The 23,909-nt window shown below is 39.4% G+C and overlaps 1 protein-coding gene across 2 annotated transcripts in view; it reads left to right on the top strand.

Annotated features, from left to right (window-relative positions):
* Positions 1-23,909, top strand: part of LOC148864478 (cyclic nucleotide-gated ion channel 1-like) — a 35,360-nt gene that overhangs the window by 5,635 nt on the left and 5,816 nt on the right. For both annotated transcript variants that reach the window (XM_088978140.1, XM_088978141.1), the window contains 4 exons: positions 1,735-2,308; positions 3,227-3,439; positions 22,847-23,130; positions 23,495-23,606. In XM_088978140.1, coding sequence (XP_088834266.1) covers positions 1,735-2,308; positions 3,227-3,439; positions 22,847-23,130; positions 23,495-23,606 — 1,183 coding nt within the window. The remainder of the gene's footprint in view (positions 1-1,734; positions 2,309-3,226; positions 3,440-22,846; positions 23,131-23,494; positions 23,607-23,909) is intronic.

Here is a 23,909-nt window from a genome sequence, read left to right as displayed (position 1 = left end):
GGTGTTTAGATAATTCTCCCAGCACAAAGAGTTATATTTTATTAAGAGTGAGCAGTAAAATGTATATAATTACAAAAAGTGTTTTCAGATGCGTATGGGGCGTATTCTTCATGGTGTGTACCTCAATGCCAGGCATCCTCAAAAAGCCTTGATGCACACTGTTGAGGCATTGCAATCATGTGAGGTATATGCTGCATGGATTGAAGCATATGCTTCAACACTAAAGCATATGGACCACCTATCTAACCCTATTTACAAAAAAAAAAAAAGAATTATTAGATGGACTGTATAGTCATATAGCTTGGGCCTTGGGGCACTTTGTGCAGGTGTTTCAAACAGAGGAGTTGGCAATTAATGGGGTGCTTCATGATGATGGAGGATGGTGTGTGTTGCTGGATGTTGGGTTTAGATGTGATTGGAAGGGGTTTTTCTTGTTTTCTAATTGTTTAGGTGGTTTTTATGGCACAGGGGGAGGGGTTGATCACTTGGTTGGGGTATTGTTTATATTTCATGTTTTATTTTGTTTTGTTAGGGGTAAAACAAGCTCAAAGAGGTTAGGAATCTGGGTTCCTCTGGCATTTGGGGGGGGGGTTGTTAGTGATAAAGATGGCCAAATATTGTTGCTTTCTATTGTTTTTTGAAGAGTAGAAAGAAAAATTCATTAAAATAAAAACTCAATACAAACATCAGAGGATGTTGTGGCAACACACAAAAACACCATCCAAATGCAACACAATTACATCAAACTAAAAAGGAAAATAAAAAATCACCCTCCAAATCTCTTCCTGAAAAAATAATCTCCTTTTCCGACTCAAATTGACTCCCAATCTCTCAACAACCACTTCAGACCTTGGTAGGTCCTCACATATACAAGTGACTGTAAATTTTATTGCATATAATGTGCCTAACACCCCAGATATAGGCTGGTGGGTAATCAACTATCCTTCATTAATTATACATTAGATTTCAACCCAAAACAGCTGTTCCCTGTTAACCCTTTGTTTGGCTAGTCCATCTGCTAATCTCCATACCCAATGGAAAGTTGACCCTATTTCCTGTGCCAGGGGTTTAATTTCCTTCATGCTAGTGGTCTACCACCACCTTTAGATCTCTCTCAACCAAGATACCCATTGACCAACTTTCCCAAGCTTATTTACCGGTAAATGAATGGGGCTTGATTCAACCCTGACAAGGATTCCTGCATTTCAACTTTATGATATATATTTATCTGAATCGATATTGTTGTTGTTATATGGTGCAAAAAAAAAATATTTATTCAGTCTCACTATTAGCAAATCTTGACATTGAGTCTCAAAAATATATCATAAATGTACTCAGTGGCATTTTGTTTATCTGAAGCAATGGGATAAACCATTTGATGGGCCTGATTTGGGGCTCATTTAGATGCTTTTTCTATCAGTGATAATCTGGCTAAAATTGTTTGGAAGGGATAATTCTACGCACCTGTGCAGAGAACATTTTTCTTGAACTTGATCACATTATTTCACTCCAATTGATGCAGTAATGCATTCTTGGGGTCATGCAATTGGATTTACATCTGGGTAGGTGTTGTAGGAGGGTCAGAACTCCATATTTGCTTGTGTCCTACCTGCTATTAAAAATTTTTATCTGGTGATTTGGTGGTACAAGTATTCAATTACTTAAAGTAACAATCTAGATATTTTCTCCATGTTGAATTCTGACTACTTATTTATTTGTCCGTCTTTGATTCAGGTTTCAGGATTGGAGTTCCGAGAGATCCTTAAGTTCTGATCAGCAATTTTCCTCAAGAGGTGAATTTCATTCAGGAAAGATAAGAAGAGCAATAAGCTCAGTTTCAGAAAGGATCCAAAGAAGTTTTGAATGGGGTTCTGTAGGGATTAGAAGTATTGGAAAATCACTGAGATTCAGCTCACTAACTGATTCATTGATAAAAGAACCAGGATCTAGGAAAAAAATTCTTGATCCACAGGGATCGTTTCTTCAGAAATGGAACAAAATATTCGCATTGTCATGTGTTATTGCAGTCTCCTTGGATCCTTTATTCTTTTATATCCCGGTGATCAATAGCAAAAAGAAGTGTCTTGGTTTAGATAGTAATATGGAGATCACAGCTAGTGTCCTGCGATCATTCACTGATATCTTCTATATACTTCATATCATCTTTCAATTTCGTACTGCTTTTATTGCTCCATATTCTCGAGTATTCGGAAGGGGTGTTTTGGTTGAAGATCCATGGAAGATAGCTAAGCGATACTTATCATCCTATTTCCTAATTGACATTCTAGCAGTTCTTCCACTGCCACAGGTATAGAGTTCCTTTGACAGCCATTGTATATTGACATATTGTATGATTATATGTAATCATGATAAGAGCTATGCCTAACTGAATCATTTTTCCCTCTTATGGGTGCTCTTGTGTCTGTCTGGATAGAAGGAAATACTTTTTGCCCTAGCCTTTTTTTGGTAGATGGAGACTGGTATTCTATGCAATGTTTCCATCCTTATGGTTTTTCTTATGTCTGGGCCATTCCATGTTTCTTTGTTTGTCAAGTAGTGTGGATCATTAGGAACCAGGATTTATGATGTTTAAAAGGCAAAGGTGAGGCAGTTGGTCCCAAAGATGCAACATGCCTTCCTCAAAGAAAAAATTGGAAAATTTGACAAAGGATAAGATAATATAAAAAAGAAATTAATATTGAACTGCTAATGTTAATATTTGGTCCTATGTATTATAAATCCATTTTGCTATACTTTCCTACTTTTTTTTGTTATTTTGATGTATACTCTATCTTTTACAGTTTTACTAAAAGAAGGTTTTTCATAGATTTCTAACATTTTGAAATTTCAGAATTCCTTGATCTTCACCTTAGACCTAAATCCTAATACAACCCCTGATCGATGGTGGAAATAACAGTGAGAATCGAAATATTCTTTGTACATAGAAAGTGATTAGATAAGGGAAAATGTATCCTTAAGTAGCATTTCCCCCCACCAAAGGTCTGCCCATAGATTTGTTCTATTACCCATAGATGTGCAAAGCTTCCCTATAAATGCATATTCTAGTACTTTTAGTGCATTTTTTGAGTTATCAGAATAACTGTTCTGTAACCTGTGTAGCCAAAATTTGCAGTCTTTTTCATAACCTATCTTTTCATTGTAATCAGATGGTTGAATTTATGTGAGTTGATAATTGAATTTAAGGTTGACTATCTACTCTGTTCAGATGGTAATTTTGGTTGTCAAAACTCGAATAAGTGGCTCAAAGGCATTGCATACAAAGGAGTTGCTGAAGTTTGTTGTCCTACTCCAATATGTGCCAAGGCTGATTCGAGTATATCCACTGTATAAAGAAGTCACGAGAACTTCCGGCATAATTACTGAAACGGCATGGGCTGGAGCTGCTTTCAATCTCTTTCTTTACATGCTTGCTAGTCATGTAAGTTTGTTTATCCACGTGACATTAAAATTTATTATCTATACAAAAATTAAAAGTAGAAAATTATCCACATGATGTTTTTAACATTTTATAGAACTTATTAGTCCTTCATAGGATTTTCTAATGGGTATGACTTCATAAGATGTTTTTTTTTTTTTGTGGCTGGGCGCATTGACTTCAATGTTCTTCAGTGTTTTCTTTTTCTAACCATTAACAGATCAGGGGAAATTTTACTGAATTGTAATACAGGGGAAATATATATATATATATATATATATATATATATATATATTTTTTTTTGGAAAAGGTAAGGTAATTTTATTCAAATCAAAAGCACATACAAGCTGGATTCAGACTCAGAATGGCAGCCTGAAAACCACAGCAGTTACAATCTCCACCGGGAATTAGAGCAAGGGAAAGAAGACAATTTCAGACTTTTGAATTCCTTAGATACAGACACCCAAGATGTCAGCTTGCCCACAGCTCTCTGAATGATATCTTCAGGACTTTTAGCTTTATTACAGAAAATTCTACTATTCCTCTCAGCCCAAATGGACCATAAGACAGCAGCAGGAATAGTCCTCCACATCAGACTCCCTTTCTTGCTTAGTCCTTTCACATTCTAACAACAGAGAAGCTCCTTAACTGATCTAGGCATTACCCAACTGAAATCCAAGGCTTTGAGAAAGTGTCCCCAAATCTGAGAGGAAAATGGACAACGAACACACAAATGATCTGTCGATTCCGCTTGGTGACCACAAAGACTCCAGGAAAGGTCCATAACATGGATGCCCCACGTCACCAGATTAACTCTGGAAAGACATTTGTCAAGGGCCATCGTCCAAATCTGAAAGTTGGCTTTTGATGGACTTATAGAATTCCAGATCCGTGAAGCAGGAAAATCAGTGAGACCCGAGTAACGGATTTTAGAGGCAAGGGATTTGACAGTAAATTCACCATCCGAATTCCATTTCCAACACCATTTGTCTTCCGATTGCAGATCAATCTTCTGCTTTTGAAGAAGAGCCATCAGATCCAGTCTCTTCTAATTCCCAACCAAATAGATCCCTCCTAAAGATGGGAGTCCAAGTAAGAGACCCACCAGTCGAACAACAATACTCAACCACAGAAGCTTCTTGGTTAGAAGCACACTGAAAAAGTAGAGGAAAAGACTCAGCTAGAGTCCCATCCACACACCAAGGATCCTTCCAAAATTTTGTTCTATCCCCTTCACCAATCTTGACTGAAATCCCTTTCATGAAAACAGAGAAATTTTTCATGATAGCTTTCCAAGGGGAACCACCCCAACTTTGGGGAGGATCCCTAGATCTCCAGTTGCCCCACTCTACCCCATATTTATCAGCTATGAGGGATCTCCACCAGGCCTCCCTTTCAGCTGAGAACCTCCAAATCCACTTGCTAAGGAGGGCAGAATTAAGACTCTTCAATTTCCTAATGCCTAAACCACCTTCGGCCTTAGGAAGACATACTTGGTCCCAAAACTTACAAGGTGAACTTTTTTCTCCTCATCCCAACCCCTCCAAAGGAAACATCTCTGAATCTGCTCCAATCTTTTAGCAACTTTGTTAGGGATGGGGAAGAGAGAAAGGAAGTAAGTAGGTAGATTGGAAAGTGTGCTTTTTATCAGAATAACCCTACCCCCAAATGAGAGATATCTAGACTTCCAGGCAGCCATTTTCCTTTCCATTCTTTCAATAACTGGATCCCAAATCGAGGAGGCAAGACAATTTTCCCCCAAGGGCAGTCCCAAATATTTCACCGGGAGGACTGGTAAAAAAAATAAATTACTGGGAGGAATTCAGTCTGACAAGCCAGAACCTCCGCACAATAAACTATGTTAGATACATTACCCACTGGAATGATTTGACTTTTGTTCCAGTTGACTTTCAGCCCGGAGATCACCTCAAACAATGATAGTATCCCAAGGACAATATCTAACTGGGAGGGAGAGGCATCCACAAAGCGTAAAGTATCATATGCAAATTGGAGAATATTGATCTTTTCCCCTTCAGGAGAGAATGCAAAGCCTTCCCAATCACTAGATTCAGCAGCCTTTTTACAAAACAAAGTGAGAATTTCCATAACACAAATAAAGAGCAAGGGGGATAAGGGATCACCTTGTCTTAATCTCCTAGAACTGTCAAAAAACCCTGCTGACTGACCATTAATCAAAACTGAAAATTTGGGTGTGGATACAGAAACTTTTATCCAGTTTCTCCATTTCTGCCCAAATTTCATATGCTGCAACACCAATTCAATACACCTCCAATTGACATGATCATGTCCAATTTGCAAATCAAACCAGGGGTACCCTCTTTTCTTCTTGAGTGAATCAGCTCATTAGCAATAAGAATAGAATCAAGCATCTGCCTCCCCAAAGCAAAAGCACTTTGGTTGTATGAAATAACATTCCCTAACACCCCTTTCATTCTCTCGGCTAATACTTTAGCTAAGATCTTGTAGAAACTGTGCAAGAGATTGATTGGCCTGAACTCTTTAACATTAACTGCCCCTTCAATTTTTGGAATGAGGGTGATAAAGGTAGTATTTAAACTTCTTTGAAAGGAAGCATTATCATAGAACGCCTGAAATACATTCAAAATATCTTGCTTCACAAAATCCCGGCATTTGACATAAAAGAGGTTGGTAAGACCATCCGGCCCTGGTGACTTATCAGCCACCAACATAGTAATGGCAGCTTTAATTTCCTCCTCCGTAAAGCGTCTCTCAATGAAAGAAGTCTGATCTTCACTCAACTGTTTAAAAGGAAGGTCTCTAGGAAAGGATCTGATTGGCCAAATCTCTTTATAAAGGTTTTTATAGAAGTTAGTTGCCACTACCTTGATATTTGCATCAGATTCCCCCAATCTACCTTCCCACTCCAACTTACTAATTGAAGAAACCCTTGCTCTGGCATTTTCCATTCTATGAAAAAAGTGAGTGTTTTTATCCCCCTCTTTTAACTAGGCCACTTTAGCTCTTTGCCTCCACTTAATTTCTTCTTCTACTGCCAATTTATCATACTTTATTTTTGCTTGAGACCTCTTCATTCTGCTTTCCTCAGATAAAGGACCTATCTCTTCTGCTGAATCAATTTCCTTAGTGAGACTCAACAAAGCTCTCTTTTCAGTTTCAGAATTCAAATTATTCTCCACTTTCCAGATTTTCAACCTCTTTTTAATGGCACCGAGTTTGTTTGCCAAAGCATACACACAAAGTTCTCTTGAGAAGCTTCTCCCTATTCTTTTGTGCTCATCTAGGGTTTCAGTCCTGGAAATTTTCATTGTTCTCTCCGAGTGGATTTCACCTACTGCCTAAGAGAGAAAATAACATATCCTGTACACCAGAGTATGGATTTTGCTTCTCTGTACATGACTTCCAATTTTCTTTTGAAACAATTCTGCAACTTCTCTAGGTTCATGTTTCATTATTATTTCTACTTGTGCAAGTCACAGACCCTGATGACCTTATCTTGGTAGCAGTAGTGAGAATACATCCTTCCCATGGTTACGGTATAGGCACCTAACAAAATCTTAATGTGAGTGGTGTATCTTTTTTTGACAAGTAATGTGAGTGGTGTATCTTGAAAAAATTGTTACCATTTGATTACTTGATCTCTTTCCAAAGGGATGTTTAGAACCAATACTTTCCAATTTCCATGTGATATTGAATTGGTGAAATGGGAAAACAGAGAATGATTATGTGGAGACGTATTAGGGCTGCAGTTTGTTGGACTGTTTGGGAGGAGAGAAATTCACAGATCTTTTCAGAAAAGGAGAGAAGCTTGGAAGCAATATTGGAGGTCATCCATATTAGGGTGATACATTGGTTGAAAGCTTTGGCCTTGTTTGCAGAATTCTCAGTTGATGAGTTGCTAAGAAACTGGAAGGAGATCGCAGAATTAGCTTCAGCTAAAAAGGCCTCAAGCTCTTGCTGGATTCCTCCACCTCACGGCTTTACTAAACTGAATTTTGATGGCAGCAGTATGGGTAATCCAGGGCCATCTGGAATAAGGGGAGCAATAAGAGATGAAAAAGGGAATCTATTAGCTATGTTTTCTGGACCAATAGGGGTGGGAGATTCCTTGAGGGCTGAGATACTAGCAACTCTTGAAGGGGTACAAAGGGTCAAGGACATGAATACTAATAAGTTGATCATAGAAGGAGATTCTGAAGTTGTGGTGAACTGGCTAAAAGAGGATAACTCTAGGCTTTGGAATTACAGCAATGAAAAGAGAAAATTTAAATGGCTGACTAAGGACATTGAAATTCAATGCACATGGGTAAAGAGAAGTGCAAACTCATTGGCAGATGGTTTAGCTAGGCAAGGGGTGAACAGAAACTCTATTTTTTGGGCTGTGTTGTAATTGCTTTATTTTTGTGTTCAATGGTTGTACTCGGGAGTTAAGATTGTTTAGCTCCCCTGCTTTGTAATTTTTCATAATCTTAATTCAATTCACAGTTATTGATCAAAAAAAGAAGGAAAGAAAGAAAGAAAGAAAGAAATGAGAAAACAGAGAAGGGAGGGGAAAAAGGCTGGTTGAATTTGCTTGGTGTTACATGTTGCTTGTCTAGATTAGGCTGCAGTGGTATTAGTCTTGTAATCCTGTTGATGGAGTATTGTTGGTTGGTTTATGGCATAGTCTTAGTATGATGTGGATCCTTTTTTTTTGTTAATGAACTTATTTATTATTAAAGAAAGGTGATCGAAAAAATAGTTGGTGTTTATTGTCTGTTGGTTAGTGACAGGATTCGACAAAAAAGGTTATAAAGAAAGAAACGTTTATGTTGTTGGGATGTGGCTTGGATTCCAAGCCACAACCTACCTATGGTTGGAAATGAGTAAATTGTTGGGTCTATTCTTCTTGGGTGGAGAAGATTTTGCTAGGAAAGCATTTACAGAAGTGGAAGAAAATCCCGGGGGGCATTTGAAGGATAGCAAGATGGATCTTTCGAGTTCCGGTGTTTCTGTTAATGGGGCTGGGGGGGGGGGACAGCAATTTTCAGAGTGAAGCAAGGACATCACATAATAATGGAGTTTTTCAGATGGCAAAGCAAGTGTTTGAGAAAAATGTGGACCTAGAGCTTGAAAGGATTAATGAGATTTAGCAAGAAAAGAAGAATTACAAGGTTCCTCCTAATGTGGTTAAAAGGTTTAGGCATAAAAGCTCTAACAGATCTGTTCTAGTGTCAAAGGTGTTTGCAAGACTGAAGGGAGGCTTTTTTGAGGTTGGACAAAGCCTCTTCGTCTATTCTGTTGGTAGCTGGATCAGAAGGAGGGGACAAATCCTGTGGAGGTGCACCAGGGCAGCGGTTTGTTGGACAATATGGGAGGAAAGGAACCAAAGAATCTTTGCTGAAAAAGAAAGAAGCAGAGAGGCAATTTTAGAGGTGATTACTACGAGGGTGCCCAGTCGGTAAAAACAGTGAACATATTTGATGATGTTCCCCTAGAGATCATTGTTAATAACTGGCAAGGAAATAGCAGCCTCAGTTCCAAGCAGATCTATCATCCAGCCTTCATGGCATCCCCCGATGGAAGGCTTTATCAAGCTCAATTTTGATGGGAGCAGTGTAGGAAACCCGGGGCCATCAGGGATTGGTTGTGTCTTCAGATCGGAGGCAGGATTGGTAGTAGCTCTTTATTTAGGACCAATTGGATTTGGGGACTCACTGTGAGCAGAAATTCTGGCCTTGATAGAGGGGGTGAAAAGGGCTAAGGAATTAAGTATAAATAGGTTGATCATTAAAGGAGATTCACAATTGGTAAAGTAGAAAATTGCTGAATCAGAAAAATCTGTAAAAGAAAAAATTTTTCCTGAAGAAGAGAAGAAAGAGAGAAGAGGTTTGAGAAAGAAAAGAGAGCAATAATCTGGTCACCTTCTTCACTGGTATTTATATTTTTAAAATAAAGAAGGGTACAAAGACCAATGTGCCCTTATAGGGTGGCTAACACCTAAAACTGCATAAAACACTTAAAAAAACAACTGAAAAAGGACCCAACAAAGGTTCTGTGGTCCCCACTTCCTATCTAAACAATAAATAAACAAAAAGCCATTGCTAAATCTGCACAAATCTGTCTAAAACCTCAACACTTACCCTCAAGTTGGGAGTAAATGTCACACATTCCCAACTTGCGTAGATCATGTTCAGGCATGTTCTTTGCAACTCCTTTGGTGAAGACATCAGCCAACTGTAATTTAGAGGAGACATAAGGCAAACAAACTTCTTTGGTTGTCACCCTCTCTCTTATAAAGTGTCTATCAACCTCAATTTATTTTGTCCTGTCATGCTGAATTGGATTGTGTGCAATATTGGATTGCAGCTTGGTTGTCACAATATAATATCATGTTTTCCTCAGCTTTTATCCCAATCTCAATCAATAAGGATCTAACCCAAAGTAGTTTTGAAACATCATGGGCCATAAGCCTATATTCAGCCTCTGCACTTGATCTAGCCATAGTTGACTGTTTTTTCCTCTTTTGTGAAACCAAATTTCTACCCACAAAGGCGCATACCTCTGATGTAGATCTTCTGCCATCTAAACAACCTGCCCAATTTGCATCTCTATAGGACTCCAATTTCAATTTTTCATGGTCTAAGAAAAGAATCCCTCTACCAGGATGCTTTTTCAGGTATGCAATTATCTTCTCAATGGCTTCCTAGTGCTGAATCCGAGGAGCATGCATGTACTTACAACACTAACAACATAAGAAATATCTGGACATGTCATACATAAATATAACAGCCGACTTACCATCCTCTGATATCTCCCCGCATCCTTAACCAACTCACCATCCACAACATTAATTGTATGGTTTGGGTCAATAGGTGTATCAACTGATTTAGTTCCTAATTTCCCAGTTTCCTGTAGTAAGTGCAACACATAATTCCTCTGAGAGATGAAAATCCCATGCTTGGATCTTTTAACCTCAATCCCCATAAAATATTTTAGTCCACCTAGATCCTTGATCTCAAACTCTTGCTGTAGTGACTTCTTGAGTGCATCAATTTCCTTAAGATCATTTCCTGTAACAACTATATCATCCACATACACGATCAGAATTGACACAAGTGCATCTCTCCTTTTTACAAAGAGTGTGATTGTACTGAGTCTGTGTGTACCTAAAACGGATAAGTGTCTCTCTGAACCTATCAAACCATGCCCCAGGTGACTGTTTCAAGCCATGTAATGATTTTTTCAGCCTACAAACTTTTCCCTTACCAACATTTTCATAAAAACTAGTTGTAATGTCTATGTATACCTCCTCTTGTAGATCACCATTAAGGAATGCATTTTTAACATTAAGTTGGAATAGGGGCCATGAATAGGTAGATGCTAGAGATAAGAGAATTTGAACTGAATTCATCTTAGCAACTGGTGCAAAGTTCTCCAGGTAATCAATACCATAGGTCTGTGTATATCCTGTTGCAACCAACCTTGCCTTGTACCTCTCTATATTGCCATCAGCCATGTACTTCACAGTGAACACCCATTTACATTCGACTATCTCTTTGTCTATAGGAAGATAAATTATCTCCCATGTTTAGTTCTTAACCAAAGCTTCCATTTCATCTTGCATAGCTATTTTCCACTCAGTTTTGGAGAGAGCCTCATTGACATTCTTGGGTATAGACACAAAATCCAAGGAAGAAAGGAAAGCATGATAGGAAGATGATAAGGCATTGTAAGAAAGTTGGTGTGAAATGTAATGGGATGTACACTTTCTTTTTCCCTTGCAAAGTGTAGTGGGTAGGTTGTAACAACAGTGTTAGGTATAGAAACATCACCATCAGGGAAAAAAATAGGCTTAGGCTTAAGGGGAATACCTGGAACTATATCCGCTGAACCTGGAATCTTAGATGGACTGACAAAGAGTGGTGTAGGTTCTTCTATTTGAGCTTGTGTGGAGTAGTGATTTAAAAGGTGTGCTTAGGCGCACAGGGGAGGCACATTTAAGGGTAGGCACCTTGCCTAGGTACTAGGTGCAACCCTTTCAAAAGGCACATGCCTGGTGCGCCTTGTGCCGATGCTTTTTTGCTTTTTTTTTTGTGTCTGAGCCCCCGACCTCCTGTGCCACGCCCCTCGAGGCAAGCCCAAACAAGTCCATGTTAGGTCTTAAATTCTTAGTTACCACACAAAAAATAATGATTTTATAGTTTTAATTGCTTTTTAAGAAGGCATTTTATTATTAGGATGGGAGGCTTCATGGAGAAAGTGGAGGGAGGTTTCGTGGAGAAAGTAAAATGGAGGTCAGCTCCGAGGATAGCGGCCAAAGAGTTTTTCTTCGAAGAGATACAGATCAAAGGAAGGATGGGTTTGAAAGTAAGAGAGAGCCACAATCCTTGTGGAAGGCTTAGAAATGATTGAGTGGGTGAAGAGTTTGTCTTTGATGCAACTGCTAAAGGGAAGCAGAAATATCGAAAAGAAAATTTCTCAGGATCGGGTAGGAGGTATGTGCTGGAGAACAAGAAGAATGCAAAAGGTGCATTTATTTCTTTAACTGAATATTTCTCTAAAGGAAGGAAACAAATGATTTGTCTTCCTTAAGGGAAGAATGATCAAGGGTGGAGAAGGATTGTTGGGACACTAACAAATTTTCTAAATAGAAGGAGAATGGAGAATAAAGAGAATATGAAGGTTGATGAAAGGGGACAACGACCAGAAACCACAAGTTGTGTAAAAAAGAGGATACAAACAAAAAGTTTGTTCCCATGGCAAATAGTAGGAGGGACCCTTCATTGGTAGCAGAGGGGACAAAAGGAAAATGGGATAGAATGCTAGTGGTTAAAGCTGGAGGGGTGGTGACAAATTGGTGGGAAGTTGTAGAAATGTTGAAGAGCAAGATGGAGCTAAGAAGCACCTTTATTGTGACCCCGTTCGATCCTGCTAAGGCAGTGTTGGACCCTCTTGAAAACCAGGTAAATGTTAGAGCCCTAAGTATCCAAGATGATCTGGGAACCTTCTCGGTTTTTAAATGGTCGTTTTCATCAAATTCAAAAGTGTTCTCAGTGGAAGATAATGTAATTGTTCGAGTGCTTGGGTTGCCATTCCATCTCTGGAATCAAAAATCAACAAACTCAATTGCTTTGTTGTGTGGAGCTCGCCTTGATGGTGTTTTTTGGGGAGACCTGCGAAGTGCAGCCATTCTACTAGGTGGTGTAAAACCAGAAGATATACTGAGGAAGGTGAATGTAGCTGTGGAGGGTTTGTTCTTTCCAGTGTGGTTACTGTCCTCCATTGAAGCTACCCTGTGGAGAGAAGCAAGGCAAGAGGAAGACGAAGCGGTGGAGGAGCTGTAGCTACGTGGCAGTCTGAAAGTGGTTGTAAAAAAGAAACAAGGAGTTTTCACAAGAATGGAAGCACAGCCTTTAGGCAGGCCAAAAGACTCGGATCAGGAAACCATTATAAGTGTTAGGCGTGTTACACAAGGCAACGGTGGGAAAACCAAAGTTTCTTTTGCTTAGGCAGTTGCTAGTGGACCTAAGCAATTTACTCTAGTGGAGAGGAATGGTCTGAGTGTAATACGGGAGGAGGGAGGTGATTCATCGGGTCGGGCAGAGGTATTGATAGCCTCAGGAATATGCACGGGGGTCCAACCAGCAGGCCCATCTCTAAATTGTAATTCTGGGCCCAGTAGGCCCAAAAAGTTAAGTGGGCTATGCTTAAAAGACCCAAGAGTGAGGGGGCGCGTGACAACTTAAAGGAGCACGTGACAAGGTTGGCTCCTCAAGTAGACAGTAAAATCCGTATACCATCGTCTTCCTCGTGCTTTTTCTCTCGTTCCAACAGTTCAACGAAGGTCTCCAGCTCGTTATAGTGGAGACCCTCGAAGAAGATGCCGCATAAGGAACAGGAACGCCGTAACCCCAGGAGTGTGAAGAGCAGTGAGGTTTTCGACTCTGATTCGAAAAGATTGACACACGATGAAGAACTTTCTAATTCCGGTTCAGATTTGGAAGAAAGCATTAGCTTGGGAAGTATCGACCTCCAAAAACCAAGAGATATACTGGAAGAGGGTAGCCTAAACACTGAATTGTTATTCCTAGAGGAGGAGACGGATTCACAAGATTCTGGTAATATCGAAACACAAAGAAGAGTGAGCCTTAGCAGCGGAGAACACATCTTTCCCAAACTGGGTATGCTATACAAAAGACAGGTGGAGTTGGGAACACTTAAAGAGGTAAGACAGAGTGCATCCCGGCCAATAAACGAGTCCATTCCATATGTGTAGCCTAGTCAGGACATCAGGCTAGAGAGACAGGAATCAGACTTGGAGCCTTACCTAAGGATTCACGCAGAGGGAAAGAGAAGTGAAGTTTCTATGACTGTAGAGGGTGAGGAAGTATTGGTTGTACCTAGTCCGCTTCCACGACCGAGTCTGGAAAAAGGGGAAGGGTCTAGTCCTAACTCCAAGAATTGATACCCAGCAGCCGGTCCACATGCAACCATCTATGCTAAATTCCAGGTAAAAGCCTGTCCATTTGGTTTTAGATACTAACTTGGGTTCTCTGCCTGTAACAGATGTCCTGGAATCCCAACTAGACCAACCAACTGGTAGCAGGGAAGTGGCGATTGATAATGATGGAGTCCGATCAGAGAAGGGAGTTGGGTTGTTAGAAAGTAAACAAGAGGAGTTAGAATGGATTTGGGAGTAGATTTGTGCCCTGCTGGAGGAATATAAATAAGAGGAAATGATAGAGGTGGCTCCAAAAAACCCTGAATCAAAGGCAAGAACCAATAGATTGGGGCAGGAATTAGGAAATAAAGGGCAAAATAGGAAGTCGGTGGGAAATAAGGGTAGGAAAAAGAAGAAAAAGTCTGAAGTAGAGAGACTAAAAATGGACATTGAAGGGGATATCGACTTCAGTGGTAGAGGGGAAAGAAGAAGGGTTCTAAATGAAGGAACACTATATTGGAGGGCTAAATTCTTGAAAGATAATGAAGATAATAAGCTAGAATGTAAGGGGTTTGGGTAGTGCCAGAAAAAGGAGATCGATTAAGGAGCTTCTTGGGAGAGAAAGACCTGATGTTGTGATGTTGTAGGACACAAAATTAGCTGAACTAGATAGGTGGGTTAGGGAGATCTGGAAAATAAGAGGGGTAAAATGGTGCTCAGCTCCGTCGTGGGGAGCCTCGGGGGAAATAGTAACTTTGTGGAGGGAGGACTTCGTAGAACCAGTAGAGGAGCTAATAGGAAACTTCACTGTATCCCTAAAATTCAGAATGGTGGAAGATGGATTTATTTGGGTGCTAACAAATGTGTATGGTCCAAATAATCACAGAGAGAGGAATGAGTTATTGGAGGAGAGCCTTAATTCCCAAAAAGAATGATGCCAGACACCCCAAAGATTTTCGGCCAATTAGCTTGGTGACAAGCATCTATAAGATTCTGGCAAAAGTGCTCTCTAGAAGGATCAAAGTAGTTCTCCCCTCTCTCGTTAGCTATGCACAAGGAGCCTTTATACAGGATAGACAAATTACAGATCAGATCCTTATTGCAAGCGAGAGTGTGGAAGAGATGAGGAGATCGGGCAGGAAAGGATTTGTTTGCAAACTGGACTTGGAGAAAGCCTATGACTTAGTGGATTGGAGTTTCTTGCTGGAGATGTCAAGAAGACTTGGATTTGGGGATAAATGGTGTAATTGGATAAGAGGATGCTTAAACTCTTGTTGTTATTCAGTGTTGGTGAATGGGGTGGTTAAGGACTTTTTTCCAGCCAATAGAGGCTTAAGACAAGGGGGTCCACTCTCCCCTTTCCTCTTTACACTTATTGCTGATGTCTTTAGTAGGATGATCTCCAAAGAAGATGAGGAGGGCCAAATAAAGGGATGGAGAATAGGGAGCAGAGGCATTCCAGTAACTCACCTCCAGTTTGCTGATGATATTGTTATTTTCTGTGAAGGGAATGAGTTGAGCAAAGTGGAGAGCCCTAAGATTTTAATAAGTACTTTTTGAGAGGGTCTCCAACTTGAAGGTAAATTTTGATAAAAGTTGTGTGGCTGGAGTAAACTTGGAGAATAGGGAGATTGAATCCATTGTAGAAAGTAGTTTCTGGGCCCCTATTGTGGAGAAATTTGATAAGTGCTTGGCGGCTTGGAAAAAGAATTACATTTCAATAGGGGGTAGGCTGACTTTAATTAAGGCTACACTTGTCAACCTTCCAACCTACTTCCTTTTAGTGTTCAAGATTCCTCCAAGGGAGGCTAAGAAACTAGAGAAGAGAATGAGGGACCTTCTATGGGAACCAGGAGGGGTGAAAAAGGATCACTTGATCAGATGGGAGATAGTTAACAAACCAAAGGAAGAAGGGGGTTTAGGGATAGGGAACATAGTGTTGAAGAATGTAGCCCTTTTAGGGAAGTGGCTATGGAGATGGTCCCGGAGAGAGAGAGAGAGAGAGAGAGAGAGAGAGAGAGAGAGAGAGATTAATGCATGAGGTGGTGGCAAGCATTCATGGTTATGTAGGAAATGGTTGGGATTCCGGGATATCTCGCCGAGCTACCCTTACTACACCTTGGAGGGCTATACATGGTATTCTCCCTCACTTCCTCAGATTCATCAGGTATGATGCTTGTTCTGGTAATGCTATTCTGTTCTGTGAGGATATTTGGGTGGGTACTCAACCCCTCAAAGATTGTTTCCCCTCGCTCTATTCCCTTTCCCTTCACAAACATGAGCCAATTGCAACTTTTCTCTCGAGCATGTTAAACCCCTTATCTTTAAACTAGGACTTTGGGTTTCATAGAGGGTTGAGGGATGGTGAGTCGAGTTATGTTATTGAGCTAATTCATTTACTAGAATCCATTTGCTTGGATCCCACTTATTTTGATCAAAGGGTTTGAACTCCTCTTCCAAAAGGTACTTTTACTTGTTATTCTTTTCTAAAATCCCTCAGTTCTAACCCCATTTCCCAAGGATTCCTTGTCAAAGAAGTCTAGGCGCGACCTATTCCCCCCAAAATTGCTGTATTCTCCTGGGAAGTCTTCTATGGGAAAATCAATACTTTGGAAAACTTGCAGAAAAAGAGACCCTCGCTTTGTCTTTCCCCAAATTGGTGTTCCTTGCGTAAGGCCGAGAATAAGGACTGTTTCCATTTGCTGATCTTTTGTTCCTTTGCTACAACTATATGGAGGTGGGGCCTTTGTTTATTTGGAGGTAGGTGGTCTATGCCTTCTGATTTAAGCTTGTTATTCAACCCATCTGCCTTTGTTTGGCACACTAGAAGAGGTAAGGTCGTGTGGAAATGTGTCAGGGCAGCCACTCTGTGGACTCTTTGGGAGGAAAGGAATGCAAGAATTTTCTTAGAGAAGGAAAGAGGGTTAGATGAAATGAAGGATTGTATCCTGACAAGAGCAATCCATTGGCTGAAAACTGTGGATATCTTTGATGACTTGTGGAAGAATTGGCTAGTAATAGCTAACACTTCAACAAAGAATGATAGAATTCTGTCAGAATGGGTTCCGCCTTTGGAAGGTGTCATAAAGCTGAACTTTGATGGAAGCAGCGAAGGCAACCCTGAGCCTTTAGGTATAGAGGGTATCCTGAGAAATAAGGACATCAACATAATTTCCCTATTCTCGGGACCGGTGGGAGTGGGGGATTCCACAAGGGCATAAATCCTTGCTGCAGTACAAGGAATTCAGATCACCAACCAGCTTGGGTGGAGCATCTCCTAGTTGAAGGGGACTCTCAGGTGGTAACAAGGTGGCTCCTAAACTTGGATACTGCCATTTGGGGCTACAAAGATCTCATCAAAAAGTAAAGTGGTTAACCAACAATATGAGAGTTGAGATAAAATTAATTTGGAAATCTGTACTTAACTAGCCCGGAGAGGTTGCAACTCGTGCCTTTCCTTGGGGATTTTGTACTATTGTCTATTGTTGATTAATAAAATTATTTCAATTATAAAAAAAGAAGGCATTTTATTAGGATGAATGAATGAACAACATTACCAAATAGGGAATATAGCGCACCGACGCAATAAGAGGGTATACTTCACTCAAGAAATTAAGACCTAACTTGGACTTGTTTGGGCTTTCCTTGAGCGGCGTGGTACAAAGACGGCTCGTAGGATCAGGAATGTAATATGTTTTACATCACATTAACTACTTGAAGTAATGCAATTGAGAAAAAAAGAGATTGTGGGTTTTATATGCTTGAAAATGTTTTATATATTTGATTTTATTTTTAAATTCTTGTTTGAATATGCTTTACATGTTATATTTTTGTATTTTAATATTAGATAGTAGGTTTAAAAAAAAATATTTTAAAATTAAACTTTATATTTTTATTAATATTATGTTTAATAATTTTTTTCATTTTTTTGATTTTTTTTTTATTTTTTGTGCCTTGCGCCTCAGGCGCAAATTGATCCTTGTGCCTTTTTTGCACCTTGTACTTTTAAAACACTGGTGTGGAGTTAACCCTCTTCTGGTGGCGCTGATAGAACTATGAGGCTCGCCGTAGTGGATTAGGTAGTGGAATTGACGGAGTTGCTGATGGTGAAACTGATGGAGAAAGAGAAACAAATGAAACGGGAAGAGGAACCAATTGTGAGTTCTCCTCCCCAAAATACTCCCCTTGAGGAGAACCACCCGAGAAAAAGAATGTAGATTAAAAAAAGGTAACAGCCATTGTGACAAATCTGCTCCTTGACATCGGATCATAACAGCAATACCCCTTTTGGTTTTGAGCATACCCAAGGAAAACACATTTCTTGGCCTTAGAGTCCAATTTCTTGTGGTGAGGACCAAGAATGTGAATAAAGGAAACACACCCAAAAACTCTCAAAGGTATATAAAATATCTCCACATCTAGAAAAAGAATGCGTGAAGGGACATGATTAATCAGATGCACAGCTGTGAGAATTGCATCCCCCCAAAAACGAATAGGAATTGAAGAACACACCATAAGGCTTTTTGCCATTTCCACAATGTGCCTATTTTTCCTCTCTGCTACCCATTCTATTATGGTGTATATGCACAACTACTCTGATGAATCACACTATGCTCCAAAAAATGTGTCTAAGTCATTCTCAAAGTATTCTCTAGCATTGTTCGATCTGAAGACCTTAGTCCTCATTGCAAATTGTGTGAGAACCATTTGGTAGAATTGTCGCACCAAAATAGGTACATCATCACGTGATCTCATCAAATATATCCAAGAATACCACGTGTGGTCATCCACAAACAAAAGGAAATAACGGTAACCACCCATGGAAGAAATATAATAAGGTCCCCATACGTTAGTGTGAACAATATCAAAAGAAAAAGAACTTCTTTTATTACTTGGTTTAAAAGAATGTCTACAATGCTTTCCCAACTGACAACTTTCATACTGCAAACTAGATAATTGAACAGACTCAAATAACTTTGGAAACAAAAGTCTTAATGAACTGAAAGAAGGATGACCCAAATGATTATGCCAGAGCATAATTTGATTCACTGAATCTGATCCACTACTACCGTTGGTTGTTGCTACTAACATGATGACTCTGATGTTTTGGAATCTCATCCAAAAGGTAGACTCCATTCACCTCACGACCACTCCCAATTGTCCTCTTTGATTCTAGATCATGCAAAACACAATTACCAGGAAGGAAAGTCATTGAATAGTTCAAATTTCTTGTCAGAGAACTCATAGAAAGATGATTACTATAGAGTCTAGGAACATTTAAGACAGAGGATAAAATAATGTTATTGGTCTCCATCAATGGGAATATGGGAACCATCTGCTATTACTTCAATGAAGTCCCAATCAGCTTGGGTAAGAGGTCCCGAAGAGTCTCCTATAATTGCCACATTTGCATTTCCCTTATTGTTCTTGACCTGAGCTGGTATGAGGTGTGGGTGAAAGCTTCCAAAAAGTGTCTTTGGTATGCTTTAGTCTTCTTGCAATAGTCACACACCAAGTCCTTCTTACCCTCCCTCCTAGTCTCACTACTCCCCGTCTCCATTTGACTTAGGTTTGACTGTACTAATCATAGCCAACCAATCACTCCCAAGCAGTCTTAACATGACATTCCTTCTACTCTCCTTTCCAAAAACAAAGGCATAAGCTTGAGAAAGAGTCAAACTTTCTCTAGAAAAGGATGTGTTGACTGGAAATGTCGAATTCAGGGTTTAGCCCCCTAACCAAGAACTCAAAAATCATATTCTTCTCTACCAACTTCTGATAGGTTGCTGCATCTTTCGTACTCTCCCAGACCATGGTTTCTAAGTGATCTATCTCTTGCCAAAGCGTTTTTAGCATGGAGAAATACATGGCAAGAGGTCTATCTCCTTGGTTTGTATTAATCACTTGATTCCTTGACTGGTAGTCTCTATCTACATTTTGTTTTAAGGAATAGGTTTCAGTCACTCTATCCCAGACCTCCTTTGTAGTATTATCCAACAAAAAAAAAAAAATTACCAATGTGAGAACATAGAATTACACAACCAGGCCATAACCATGTAATTCTCCTATACCCACCAGGAGGAATCTGTATCAGGTTTCTTCTCCTCCCCAGTGATGTACCCCAATTTCCCATGAGCACCAATGGCCATCTTGGCTGATTATGCCCACTCTAAATAATTTGTACCATCCAGTTTCACTGTGGTAATAATTCCATACCCAAAAATATCACTAGTACCTCCAACACCCGACCCATGTTATTGGTGGACTTCTGCTCAGTACTCTAACTCTCCATTTCAACTTCAAACAATTCAAAAACAGGAAATAAGTAGGTAGAAGGCCTCCAAGATCAAATCAATCTCACACATAAGGGTAGTTGACCATTTCAGAAGAAGAAAACCCTATCTGGAGAGGAATCTTTCTTCTCCCACCATTTCCCACCGAAGAGAAGAGTGAATCAGTTACTCTAGAAAGCCTAAGATTTCCCAGAAACTTAATAGTCCCCTATAAAAAACTTAGAGAAGTCCAACAAGGTCCAAGCGCCCAAGATCATATCAAAATTGAAGAGTCCAACTTAACTATGACTCTTCCCCACACTCTAGTTCTTCCTGATTTTGATGCCAAAACATAGATCACCTTCTTGGTGACTGAAAAACACCAAAAAATCCAAGAACTGGGCAGTCTGAAGTAGATCGATCAGCTCTTTATCTCCTCATGCAATCGGCTGATCTAGGACTGCATGAAAGAACTCCAAGAAACCCTAGCCTTGCTTTGATACCAAGTAGAAAACTGCTGAATCAGAAAAATTTGTAAAAGAAAAAATATTTCTTGAAGAAGAGAAGAAAGAGAAGAGAAGAGGTTTGAGAAAGAAAAGAGAGCAATAATCTGGCCGCCCTCTTCACTGGTATTTATATTTTTAAAATAAAGAAGGGTACAAAGATCAATGTGCCCTTATAGGGCGGCTAACACCTAAAACTGCATAAAACACTGAAAAGAACAACTGAAAAAGGACCCAACAAGGGTGCTATGGTCCCCACTTCGTATCTAAACAATAAATAAACAAAAAACCACTGCTAAATCTGCACAAATCTGTCTAAAACCTCAACAGGTAATTGGCTGGATAGAGAAGGCAAGTGATGGGCTCTGGATATACATTAACGAGCGAAGATAATTCAAATAGTTAACGCAGGTTATGGAAGTGTGTACACAATGGGTTAAAAGGTGTGTCAGTTCTTTTGCAGAAGCATTAGCCAAACAAGGGGTGGGAAGAAGGCAATTGTTTTGGGTTTGGTGTGGGGTGTTTCAAAGTTTGCATGGTTAGGTGTTTTTGCATCTCAGTTATTATGTTCCATTTTCGGGTGATTTCTTATCCGGTTGTATTCTTCTGTCTATTCTTAGTTAATAATTTTTCTTTATTTATTTAAAAAAAATGGTTACCAACTTCATCTTCCTTTTAAACACATTTTGGAGAGCCATGGCTTTTGTAGTTCTGGTATTGGTAAAAGGAGGAAGAAGAAAAAGGGACTTAGTACAGAGTTTTTTTTCTTAATTCTAATTTATATTAGTTTTTTTTTTTTATTGTTAACTGTCAAACTTTATTTATTAAAGAAATTAAGCAACATGTATAGAACCTTATCCCTGACTTACAATCCCCCAAAATAATTGCCCTTGATAAACCCGTAGTTTGGAATTTTGGCTAATCCATCATCCAAACTTTTTGCTGACCTAGGAATCTAATAGTAGTATGTCTTCACTGGCATTTTGGATGTTGGGTTTTTGACTTCGAGCATGGTTTTGACTTGGATTGAGATTGGTGTTTCTCTTGGGACCTCTTTGGCTATTTTGGTTTGAGTTTGCCATAATCCCCTTGGGTGTATATATATATTGCCTTGACCTGTCAACATGGATATCCTGCCAGACCACATGAATCCTTGTGACTTATGTGTTCTGTTCTTTTCTACTATAATCATTCTCCATGCAACATACTGGACTATTGTTCCTTTATCATGAAGTTTTAGACTTGGCCTGCTTTGCAATGGCTAGCAAGATATTTAGTTTTGGTACTCCAAATGCTATATTGGTGTATATTTTGTGCATATTCCTTATTTTTGCTTTTAATGGGAATATAATGGAAATAAATCCCCTTACTGTTTATGGTTTGCAAAACTAGCTATACTCCACCTAAAAAGGTTATTACCCAATGTTGGTCTTCGCAATCCAGGGTCTTGGGAGGGTGGACTGGACTGGATACAGATCTAACCTTTGTCTTTTTTTGCACAAAGTGGTTGCTCTTAGTCTTGAACCCACATTCTCAGGCTTGTCAGTCTGAGATTTTACCATTACATGTAGCAATGGCCCCTAGCTATAGTCTACCTACACATTCTCAAAAATGGTCAAATTTCTAATTTTGCTTTCTGGGTCCTTCTCTGCTCAACTTAAGGGCACCTTTATCCAAATCTGTTGGAGATGCTTGGGTAATCCAGGTTATATTAGAATGGAGGGCTGAGATTTTGTTTTAGTAGGATGGCTGCAATTTTATTGAAGATAGTAGAATTTCTGTACTGTTCAAAAGAGATGAAGAAAACCAGTCTATTGTTGGACTGATTTTGAGTGTGCATTTGGTTGCTCTCACTGCTTAATAGCTCATATATGTCCTAGTTTCCCCTTGTTCGTATTACACTATTACTTCTGCATGACGCTCCAAGAGGTTATTGTTTAGTGAATGACAAGCAGGGATGCAACTTGGACTGGCCTGGGTTGAACATTTGTTGAATTTTGAAAGGGCTTGGCCTGAGGGCCCAGGTCCAAGCAGTACACATTCTTTTAATTTGGACCCCTAATTAAAAGTGGTTTCTGTGTCTTTGGTGATGGGACACAGCTTTTGTTTCCATCTAAAATTTTCTATTATATTATGATTATGATTGCAATGAGTGGGTTTATTATTTATATTCCTTATTATCCTTCTTACCATTAAATTAATGTCCTACTAGGTACTTGGGGCCTTTTGGTACTTGATTTCAATTGGACGAGAAAATGCGTGCTGGCAAGATGCCTGTAAGAATCAGACTGGCTGCAAAAGTGATTTCTTGTACTGTGATGTAAATGCAACCCAGGATCTTGGATTTCTAGACGTTTCTTGCCCTGTGATGGAGCCAAATAAAACATTCTTTGATTTTGGAATATTCCTTGATGCTCTTCAGTCTGATGTGGTGGGATCAAGTGATTTTCCACAGAAGTTGTTTTATTGCTTTTGGTGGGGACTGCGAAATCTGAGGTTTGTAAATGTAACATTCTCTGCTTTTTCTTAATTGTCTATTTCCTAACAATACTAAAGTATGGTAGCGCTGGAGTTCTTGCATGCTTATTGAGAAGCACAGACAAGATTCAACTTCAGAGATTTTAATTTGTCACAGTTAACAGATCCTATGTATGGTCCTGGTATATTGCCAGTATGTTTGCATACTGTTGATGTTTGGATGGTCTATCAACATATCTCTATGTATATGGGATATGATTGTTCCACCCAAGAAAATTACCATCCTGAATGCTGAAATAAGCCCAAGTGACTTTTTTCATATTTCGCATCATAATCACTAGATACTTGTAGCTAACTCATTTCTACTTGGGTTGTTCTACAGTTCTCTTGGACAAAACCTTGAGACAAGTACTTATGTTTGGGAGATAGCCTTTGCTGTTGCCATTTCCATCTTTGGTTTGGTTCTGTTCGCGTTTCTTATTGGAAATATGCAGGTTATTACCACTTTCTTTAGAAACTCTTCACTATTGTACATGTAGGACATGAGTGGGGTTTATGTTATTTGTGTACATGCTTATCATCTGGAATGTTGATCCACTGAACCCACTACAGATACTAGATTCTGATCATCTGAGATGTCTGATCATGTATATTCCTTCTGATGGTCATGGAACTGATTGGATGGTTAGGATGATTTGATTGGATTAAAGATGCAGTCATCTGAGTTAGGGTCAATCTTGAAACACCATATCCCACCTTATCTGTTTGTATGGTGGAGAACCCTGTTGTATTTAAGT

This window comes from Nelumbo lutea, chromosome 3, assembly GCF_056320005.1.
Source record: "Nelumbo lutea isolate HS-2025 chromosome 3, American lotus-T2T, whole genome shotgun sequence".
Taxonomy (NCBI): domain Eukaryota; kingdom Viridiplantae; phylum Streptophyta; class Magnoliopsida; order Proteales; family Nelumbonaceae; genus Nelumbo; species Nelumbo lutea.
The sequence above is the reverse complement of the archived record's forward strand: the minus strand, read 5'-3'. Positions and strand labels throughout refer to the sequence as shown.